We start from the raw sequence: 10,893 nt of genomic DNA on the forward strand, positions 1-10,893 counted from the left end.
GTTACAGCACTAACGAGCACACCACTTAATGTTGTTAATTTAGTAACAAGCATGAATTTAGAATTCCATGTGGCCAAAGCATGCATTTTATATTAGACTCTGCCTCAATATATTTGCTAAATCAAGAGTAAAGAAAGTGTGGAGTCTGCATAAACCATGGTTTTGGACCAAAGATTGAAAAACCACCTTTGTGAATTTTTCCCAATATTTTTTGTCTCTTGTAGGTTTCATCCAATGCAGACATTCCGTGATACAGAAGATGATAGTTGGTTTACATGTTGTGCTTTCAGCAAACACTTACATGTAAGTAAATACAATGGGGTAATTAAATCATCTATTAAAAAAATGAAGGAAAACAGTTAAAATCACCACCCCACCCCGCTCCATATATGATTTTCAATGGTTTACTTGGAAATAATTATCCAATTCAGAAATTGAATAATGTTTCATAATAAGACTTATGTCACTCAGTTCAATAAATTTGTTAAATAACATAATGGAGTTTTTACATCAAAGTTCCTGAGGGTCAGGAATTACTTAAAGGTCAGATAATTTATCCCAAATAAAGTCTTAAAAAGTCCTGCAAAACTATGCAATAAAGGATTTAGTACAGTTAGTAAGTTATCTCCCAGGTCATTCCTGCATGCCTAGTACTCAGATGTTTTAGCATTGTTATATATCATGCTGTCAATGAGTCATGAAGATTCATATTTTTCTGCTTTAGAATGTCAAAGAAAATCAGAACATTTGAATATGTAAGTGCATGAATTTTGCATGAAGCATTATTAGTTTTGTTTTTGTCTCACCTGCATAGCAGAGTGAGACTATAGGCGCCGCTTTTCCGACGGCGACGGCGGCGGCGGCGGCGTCAACACCAAATCTTAACCTGAGGTTAAGTTTTTGAAATGACAGCATAACTTAGAAAGTATATGGACCTAGTTCATGAAACTTGGCCATAAGGTTAATCAAGTATTACTGAACATCCTGCCTGAGTTTCATGTCACATGACTAAGGTCAAAGGTCATTTAGGGTCAATGAACTTAGACCATGTTGGGGGAATCAACATCAAAATCTTAACCTAAGGTTAAGTTTTTGAAATGTCATCATAACTTAGAAAATATATGGACCTAGTTCATGAAACTTATACATAAGGTTAATCAAGTATCACTGAACATCCTGCATGAGTTTCACGTCACATGACCAAGGTCAAAGGTCATTTAGGGTCAATGAACTTTGGCCGAATTGGGGGTATCTGTTGAATTACCATCATAACTTTGAATGTTTATGGATCTGATTCATGAAACTTGGACATAATAGTAATCAAGTATTACTGAACATCCTGTGCAAGTTTCAGGTCACATGATCAAGGTCAAAGGTCATTTAGGGTCAATGAACTTTGGCCAAATTGGGGTATTTGTTGAATTACAGCCATAAATTTGAAAGTGTGTTGGTCTAGTTCATAAAACTTGGACATAATAGTAATCAATCAAGTATCACTGAACATCCTGTGCGAGTTTCAGTTCACATGATCAAGGTCAAAGGTCATGTAAGGTCAAAGAACTTTGGCCACGTTGGGGGTATTTTTTGAATTGCCATCATATCTCTATAAGTGTATTGGTCTAGTTCATAAAACGTGGAAATAAGAGTAACCAAGTATCACTGAACATCTTGTGCGAGTTATAGTAGTTTTCAAAATCAGCACTGCTGCTATATTGAATCGCGTGATGCAGGTGAGACGGCCAGAGGCATTCCACTTGTTAATGTATAAAAACCAATACTATCTAGATGGTTTGTAAGGGAATCTTGGTAAAATTTGCATACAGTTAATGATTCATTATTATGATTTCTTGTTCTTATACAGCCCAAAGATCAGTTCTTATGGCTTGGGAATTATGCAGGAGAACTCAAGACATATAACTTAAACTCTGGAAATGTAAGTAGTTGTAATATAATGTCCTGCACACAAGGGGTTGAAATTATCTTTACAGCACAAGGAGATTGTGTCTGTTTGCTCAGACATTTTTTCCTCAAAATTCAATCTTGCCCCTCAATCTGTATTAATATTTATCCTATCTTGCTTTCGCGATATAATTTTGTACAAGTTAAAATACTTTCGGGTCTGTCATGAATATGGTATTTTACCTTAGGTAAATGTTCATAAATTTTGATGATTTGTTACAATTTTATCTGGCTGAAAACTATAATTTCTTGTTTTCTGGATATGTGTGCTTACTATTTCCTAATGAAAGATTTCAATGCAACAAAGAACATTAAGTTAAAATATTGAATTCCTTAATATTACACAAACATTATCAACACTTCAAGTTTCATTTATTTTTAATCGTCCTTTGACTTTCTTCTATGTCTTATAGATATATGAAAGATAAGATTACTTTCTGATTGTGTATTATGTAGCTTGTGAATTCCAATTATCATTTGTTATTCGCAAAAATCATAATCATCATCCTGACACCTTGGAATGCATAGCCTTCCTTTGTTATATCAAATGTTGTTTCAACTCAAATTTTCTTTTATCCAGATTTTAATCAATCGAATTAATAATTGAATTGTTTTGTTTTTAACAGGAAGAGACATCCTATGTTTGTCATGATTCTCCAATCAGATTAGTGGAACCTTCAAGAGTAAGTATTTAATTGTATTTTGATCCTTAATATTTAGTGATGTTTGTGTTTTAACAGTGCAGATACAATCTCTCTACTAATGACAAAAGTGAAAAAGCAAATTGCTCTTTCTTTAAAGTTTATTGTTTCAATTTTAATGTTGCTTTAAACAAATAACAGATTACAATTCATATTAAAGAGGGACCTAGTAGTAAGAGAAAGTGAAACTTCTATATCAACATGAATCTGGGAAATCTTCATTAAATTAGAGGCTATTTTCAAATTTAGGATGTGTATTTTTCTATTAATTGTAGGATGGTCGTCTGGTCCTTACATCTAGTACATGGAGTCATCCCATGTCTGCTCTTTGGGGAACAGAGCCATCATTTGATAGGAAGTAAGTTTGCCTGAAGTATATTTCAGATTCAGTCTCGTCTTTGAAATGGTATTGTATTCATAAGATCGTGCACCACAGTTACATATATTAAATTGCTATACAATGATATTGAAAACAAGGGAATAGTTTATAACCTTACCATTATTTACACGATGATAAATGAGATTTCAATACAGTGAAAACTCAGTAAAACAATTTCCTTAGGGCCACCACAGGTACTTTCACATGTTTAAAGTTTTATCACAATACCTTTGACTAAGAAGATTATATTGTTATTATTTCAGGAGCATTGTTATATCAGGGCAAAATATTAGATCAATTGTTATTTTAGATGATTTCGACCGTGGGATTAAGATATGCATGTATGAGATGAGATCAATTTCAACTTGAATTTATATGAATTGATTGTAAGTCTTTATATCAAATTTCACTTAATGCTAGTGTAGTCTTGTTTTTGAGATACTGAATTTTGTGTATATGTTGTATTTGTTTTCAATCGTTATATATGATAAAAAGTATTATTAACCGTATCAGACATCTGAGCAGGGCAACTTTGAAACATTGTTGCCTGCTTAAGACTGGAATCAAATGGCCGGTCAATAAAATTCCAATTGTTTATCCACGGGCCAAATTTATTGCCCGCTCAGGAAAGTCAATGAGAAAATGCGTGGAAATGTAGCGGGCAATAAAAGGCAGCGCTAATATCCGGGTATTCTACGCGTTTTTGCACGCGTCCTTGAACCGCGCAGTGCTATATGTCATAATGGTAATCAAGTTCAGACAACACTGGATACTGCGTCCCTAGGCCAGGGACGCGTCATTTCAATTACGTCACAATGGTAAAGTTCAGAGGCCCAGTCTGCTCAACATGATAAACTAGATTCTCATTCTAAAAATTTAAAATATCAAAATTTTAATGATTTTTGCTCTAGATGTCTGCTTTTTGCTTAATAATAGCAATATTGACTGGCCTGGGGGCAAAAGGACATATATCGCCCTAACTAAATTGATATCACCCTCGTCTACGACTCAGGCGATATAAAGCTAGTTCGGGCGATATATGTCGTATCGCCCAGAGGCCATTCAATATTGCTTTAATAAAAGATTCTCTGTGGACAAGTGAAAAAAATAAATAAATAAAAATAGGGAGTTTTTGTAATGTCACTATTGTTTATTTTGTGCTGACTTTCAGGTTTTCCTTTAACGATGATGTCCACGTAGAATTCAGCAAAGCTTCACAAGATCGTATCATTGGTACTAAAGATGACACTGCTCATGTAAGAAAATAAGTGGGAAGAATTCTATTTTGCCAATTGATTGCTTTTTCAGTACTATCATTTGCACATTGTTATTCAGCTTAGCATACTTATAAGCTTGATATTTGATGATTTATAAGAAAATATTGCCAAGTGATACATGTTCTCATTCCTAAGATGTCTAATGTTAAGTTGAAAAAATCTTGTAGATTTGCAAATTTTAGGAGTCCATCATCGTAGATTGTCTCATCTGTGTATGCATTGTCATTGCTAAACATGAAAGGACTGCCTTACAAGGTCACTTTTCATTTAAATTGCTAGATTTATGATGTGGCTACTGGCAAGCTGGTCCTCACCTTACAAGATGGCCATCTGAGTAACAACTACACCAACAACTGTGCGACCTTTGACCCCACAGACGAGCTTGTGCTAAATGATGGTGTGTTATGGGATGTCAGGTCTGCCAAACATGTCTACAAGTTTGATCAGTTCCAGAACAAGATTGGCGGGCTCTTTCATCCGTCAGGTTTAGAAGTCATTATCAACTCAGAGATTGTATCCTTTGAAGAACTCTACCCTGGCCAAAGACATTGGGGATATTATATTTGAGGGTAGCAGAGAAAAAAATCACTACTGGGGTGATAACTTGTATAAAAAGATTAAGCAAAAAAAAAAAAAAAATCAAATGAATGTCTCAAATTTATGCTTCTGATTACTTGAAAATCAAGTTGCATTTGATGTTTGGAGTTATGTTTGTTTACAACATATTCTGCAATGACAGAGGGAAATACATGAATGCTATAACACTGCTGCTGATATGCTCTTTTTTTTACCAGTCAAGGTAACTTTATTTTGTGTGAGGATAGGCTAAATTACCACCCCTCCCTCCCCCAATAAATAACAACAAATAAACAAAAATGTTAGCATGCATTTATTGACAAGGCTTAATGTTTCCTTAACCATCATAACTGCAGTGGGACATACGGACCTTCCATTTGTTGCATACAGTACCTGCTCTAGACCAATGTCGTATAGTTTTCAACAGCCTTGGCACTGTCATCTATGGAGGTGAGTTATGAATGATAATGTCTCAATAAATCAATGTGTGTAAAAACACATTTGATGGTACTTGCCTCATTAGTCATTGGCAAATTAAAAGTAAAATCTTACTACATGAAAATATATATGTATCTACATCTATAAAAGATATTAGATTGCTTGCACATATCATTCTAAAATAATTTCATATTACCCCTTTCTTCTAATTATACTTGATTTGCAGTTTGTTTGTGATAGTTGATTGTTGTAATGCTTGTTTAATGAAATACTTTCTTGGTGATATATCATGTAAAATATAACTTAAATTTTGTCAGTTCATCATATGCATACCCCCCCCCCCAAAAAAAAAAAAAGATAATAATTTGGAATGAAATTACTTAATTGTTATTTATTTCAAAACATCCCCATTTATCATGAGAAATGAATATTCTAGCTCCTATGGGAAATTGTTGTGTTAGAAATCTAAAGAATTTTCAACATACTCATTAAGATGTATTTGCATGGATATGTGTATAAATATTTGTTGCATTCTTGTACTGATAATGTGATACACTTCTTATTAACATATATTTTTTTTCTACCCCTCAGTTATCTTCCAATCTGATAGTGATGATGAGCTAGTTGAAGAAAGAATGAAGAGTCCATTTGGATCATCTATTAGAACATTTGATGCTACAGATTACAAACCTATAGGTACTTTTATCTTTATATCCATTTGGATTGAAGTTCCCAATGAAATCTTACTACACTTTGATATATTCAAGCTGAATGTTGTCAGTTATGTCTGAGAACTTGGAAAGATATATTTAGTATTGATTTGTAATGAATAAATCATTAGTTTTCAATAATTGGAATAAGATGCTGATCATTGAGAGTCTTAATATGTAGTACAAGAGATTAAAAAAATTATTATTGCTTGTTGTAAGTAATATCGTATCCTAGCATGTTCAATATGCTAATAAGTATGATAGACTATCCTGTTCATGAGGACTTTGAGTGGATAGCAGTTACTAGTATTGAGAAGTGATTGTCACTGTAGTAAGTCTTAACAATGATGGAAAATAATATATTATTGTAACAACCATGGTTAATGGGCTCATCAACATTCAATCAAAATATAGCCTTCTATGATGGTTACAAGAATTGCAAAGTTACCATAATTGTAAGTCTTTATGAAACCGGGACCTTGATTTTGATGGATTCGCAATATGGTGCACCTCCTATTACTTGCAGTGGACAGGCTAAAATTCGCATTGCCTCATTGGAAAAAGTCAACATTGAAATTCATCTCTGTGGTATGGCGCTGCATGCATGCAATTATATTGCACTGGCTGGTGCAGTTTGGTCGACTTTTGCCATAGTTTTCATTTGTGAAGCATCAGAATGCTACTAGGTAGTGCAGTGGATGGTTAACACACACACAATCACACTAGTACACTAGCAGTAGCACTTTGCGCTGCCTGCACCTGCTATGTCGACCCAAAAGTTAGGTGCACAGTGTTGTTAATCCACCAAATTCAGTCAGTTGTATAGAATATCAGCATTACTATTGAAAATATCCTTATTGGTACTCTTTGTAGAAGAGTTTGTTAGTAGTGAACTACATAGACAATTCACAATTGTCTTTACATATATTGTAACCAAGAGCCCCTTTCATCAGTCATTTTTTCATTATGTGCTGTAACAGGCCAATATTGTAAATCATAATTTCATGCAAAATTTCAGATTAAAACTGGATACTTGACTCCCTGTGAACTAGTGATCCATGCAGTCTAGATCCATTAATATGAATTGTGCAAGTCTATTTTGCCTTTTTACAACTGATTACTGTGTGAAAGTTTTGAACCATGAATTTACTACTTTCCTTTTGTAGCCACCATGGATGTGAAGAGGAATATATTTGATCTTGCTACCGATCCTCAAGACACTTATCTAGCTTTGGTTGAAGTGAGTATACTCAGAAAAAATAGAAAGTAATTACTTTTCAAGTACATCATTGGTCAAACTCCAATCTATTTCAGTTATAGATTACATATTAAATGACAATGATATTGGAACTACAATCAATCTTTTCTCTTGAAGAAAGTCATTGGTAAAGCTTTAAGTTCAATATATCATTTTAATTGCTATGTGGAAGGACATCTGCATAACAGTGACAGACTGACAAAATTTTAAAGTTTTGAGGTTTCAAAGAGATGGTATTCATGTAACCGTAGAAAGAATTGATTTCCTTAAATATGATGTGGATCTGTAATTTCACCATATTCGTTAGTCCTGAATTGTAATCTGCAGTTAATGATTAGTTTGTTAGCTCAGAATGAGCTTATGCCGTGGCGTCCGTCGTCCGTCCACAAATTTCAAAATTCTTCTTCGCCATTCAAATCCGATTTCAATTCTGTTTGCTTTATATGATAGCACTATGTGGGGGATTCAAAACTTCTATTTATGCTTAATTTATATGAAATTTAATCATAGATCACAAAAAATGCTTCTATGTAATTTCTTCATCAATTTCAATTCTATATGCTCAATTAATGTCACCACTATAATTCACTACAGTGTCAACTGAGCTGAAGTTGAAATTGTGTTAAATTTCGTTGCGAGATGCCGGATGAGCTCCACATCATTGATGTGCTAGTTTAGCATTTACCCTGTGGAGTATGATAAAAACCCATTAATCTCTTGTCAAAGCTGTAGAGTGCTTTTTTCAGGCTTGAATTGAAGAACAGGTTCTGTGACTTTGATTATTGTGTAGAACACAGTCTTCCTCTTACATACGTAAACGGGGGTAAGTTAATCTATTCCATTTTATTTTGTACAGCAACAAGGGGGTGCTGATAGCCTGGATGTAGAAAGCATTTGTAGGATGTATGAAGTAGGGCGCCCTCGCAAGGCAGACGGGGAAGATGATGATGAAGAGGAGCAGGTAAGATTATAACTTGTTATATAGCTAAGCCACCACAGAAACTTGCACTATTAGATACCAAAATGCTGATTCTTTATATGCCAATTTTAAATAATATGCCCACATGAGTAGTTCGACTGAAAAATGAAGATTTATTGTGATTTTAGTCTATATATATCATGTTGTATTCTCCTCTTTACAACATCCAGTTTTTTTAAACTATTTTGTCTTCCTCCATCTTCTCTTATTCATTTCTTACTTTCCTCTCCTTATTTTATCCTCTTGGGTTTGTCGCACTCCTATTTCTCATTCTCTTCCTCCTTGCCCTGCACCTTCTTTACATGAATATAATTTCTTTTTTGGGGGGTATACAATAAAAGAAACTGTTGTATAGACTGATTTTGCTGTATCCTTGCATTGATTTTACATAGTTTTTAATCTACTGACATTATTTGTCAAAAGTAAAAAATATTCTTGTTTTCAATGTACATACCTGCTCTTTTGTGGTACATTATTACTGTGAATCTTATGTTTTGTAGACGGAAGGGGATGATGATGGGTCTGATGACGACGATGACAGTATGGATGACCTTGATGACTTGATTAATGACTTTGATGGTGATAACAGTGGAGGTGACGATGATGATAATGGCAATAATGATGACGACGATGATGATGATATCAGCATTCTTTCACAAGGAAGTGGGAGTTTACTTGGGTCTGACGGGTCATTGAATTCACCTGGGAGTTTCATCTTCAACGATTCAGGTATGAGTATACTTTGATATTAGATATATTGTATTTATACCATCATTAACCTTAGATAAAACCAATAAAATATTCAAACTTTTTTATGCCCCCGTCCGTCCATCCGTCCCCCTACTTGGTTTCCACGCAAAAACTTGAAAAACATTCAATGGATTTTTAAAAAATTTGGTGTGTAGGTACATGACATCTCACAAACCCCAGACTGTTAATTACCTCTAAATCAATTCGACATCATGGTCCAGACATTTGGAATAATCTTGCCGACAATATTAAATCTTGTTCTACTTTATACTCATTAAAATAAACTCTTTAAAAAAATATCATTCAATCTTATTCATCCGACACTTCAAATTGATTCTCATTAACAACCAAAAACTATAAATTAAAAATAATAATAACAATAATTATACTGCTATTTACAGCACCCGCACCTGCACCTGCATCGCACCCACTTGTTCAGCAATTACCGATCTTAGTCACGAACCCTTTTTATGAGGCCGCCATCAACTACAAGCTTAACCGCTCACGATGGCGGTCTCCTGCGTTCATTTGTTTATGCTGCTTTTTATTATCATCCTAATGTAAAGTATATGCCCAAACCATTTTTTTCTAATTATGTAATGTGAAGTATATACCCAAACCATTTTTTTTTCTAATTATTATGTTTATGTTGTAAACATTATGGATTGTTTTATATATTGCAAACAATGTAAATAATTTTTGATAATGTATTGTGAACGCAGAAATAAAATAAAACAAACACCAAAATACAGGCTAAGTTCGAATTCGGAGTCCGTAGGTCAAAGGTCACAGTTCATTAAATATGCGAGTTTGTTTCCGCATGATAACTTATGAAATATTCAACAGATTAAAACAAATTTGGGTGTGTATGTAGATGACACAAAAATACAGGCTAAGTTCGAATTTGGAGTCCGCAGGTCAAAGGTCACAGCTCATTAAATATGCGAGTTGGTTTCCGCATGATAACTTATGAAATATTCAACAGATTAAAAAAAATTCAGTGTGTTGGTAGATGACACTAAAATACTGGCTAAGTTCGAATTCGGAGTCCGCAGGTCAAAGGTCACAGCTCATTATATATGCGAGTTGGTTCAAAGGTCTAAATTTGTTCATTATATATATGCATATTGGTTTCTGCACGATATCAAGTTCAATCATATTGAATTAATTTCTAATTGCGTTAAGCGTCAAATTTCTAGTTGAAGTTTAAGTCGGGGAAACCTGGTAACGTTCTGCACACATTAAACCTAGTTAGAAAGGCCAAAAATTAGCTTAGGATTACCTTTATTCAGTATCCCTTCCATGTCAAAGACAGGAAGATGAAAAGAGAGAGAGGATTCTAGTTATACTGATGGTTATTGGTTTTAAATAGTACTGATAGGACTAATCATAGGATAGTACTTAACACCAAGATTTGAATGCCTGATGATGAACAATTTAGTTTAGTTCATTCAGTAATTTTGAACTATTTCATTGATGCTTTGTTTTAAATAAATACATAGATTCCTTAGGACCAAACTTTGATGATGAGGATGATGATGAAGACGATGAGGATGATTTACGTTATGCACTTGGAAGCTGGTAACGATTTGATGTCACCAATCTTTTCAGATAAATCATTGATAGAAATGATGCAACATTCCAATTTTAGAGGAAGAGAGCTTGAACAACACTCAATATGTCAACCTTTTCACCTTTGAGTTGGGAAATTTGTGTGATGTTTAACTTGACAGTTTTATGAACAAATAGGTATCAATATTTGTCCTGTAAGGGAAGACCAAGGGACACATTTGCCAATACTTTTCAAAAGAAGTTTAACCCTCCCCCTACCTATCTAGGCTCATTAAAGGTCAAGTCCCCCCCAGC

General features: G+C 34.1%; 1 protein-coding gene across 1 annotated transcript in view; it reads left to right on the forward strand.

Moving 5' to 3' along the window:
• The window catches only part of LOC129256967 (DDB1- and CUL4-associated factor 1-like), a 49,874-nt gene extending 38,981 nt beyond the window's left edge, over positions 1-10,893 (forward strand). The window contains exons 24-35 of the mRNA XM_054895197.2: positions 225-303; positions 1,862-1,933; positions 2,586-2,642; positions 2,936-3,018; positions 4,211-4,295; positions 4,596-4,829; positions 5,249-5,342; positions 5,922-6,026; positions 7,207-7,280; positions 8,155-8,259; positions 8,778-9,006; positions 10,530-10,893. Coding sequence (XP_054751172.2) covers positions 225-303; positions 1,862-1,933; positions 2,586-2,642; positions 2,936-3,018; positions 4,211-4,295; positions 4,596-4,829; positions 5,249-5,342; positions 5,922-6,026; positions 7,207-7,280; positions 8,155-8,259; positions 8,778-9,006; positions 10,530-10,612 — 1,300 coding nt within the window. The 3' untranslated portion in view covers positions 10,613-10,893. The remainder of the gene's footprint in view (positions 1-224; positions 304-1,861; positions 1,934-2,585; positions 2,643-2,935; positions 3,019-4,210; positions 4,296-4,595; positions 4,830-5,248; positions 5,343-5,921; positions 6,027-7,206; positions 7,281-8,154; positions 8,260-8,777; positions 9,007-10,529) is intronic.

The sequence above is a fragment of the Lytechinus pictus genome, chromosome 3, assembly GCF_037042905.1.
Source record: "Lytechinus pictus isolate F3 Inbred chromosome 3, Lp3.0, whole genome shotgun sequence".
NCBI lineage: Eukaryota > Metazoa > Echinodermata > Echinoidea > Temnopleuroida > Toxopneustidae > Lytechinus > Lytechinus pictus.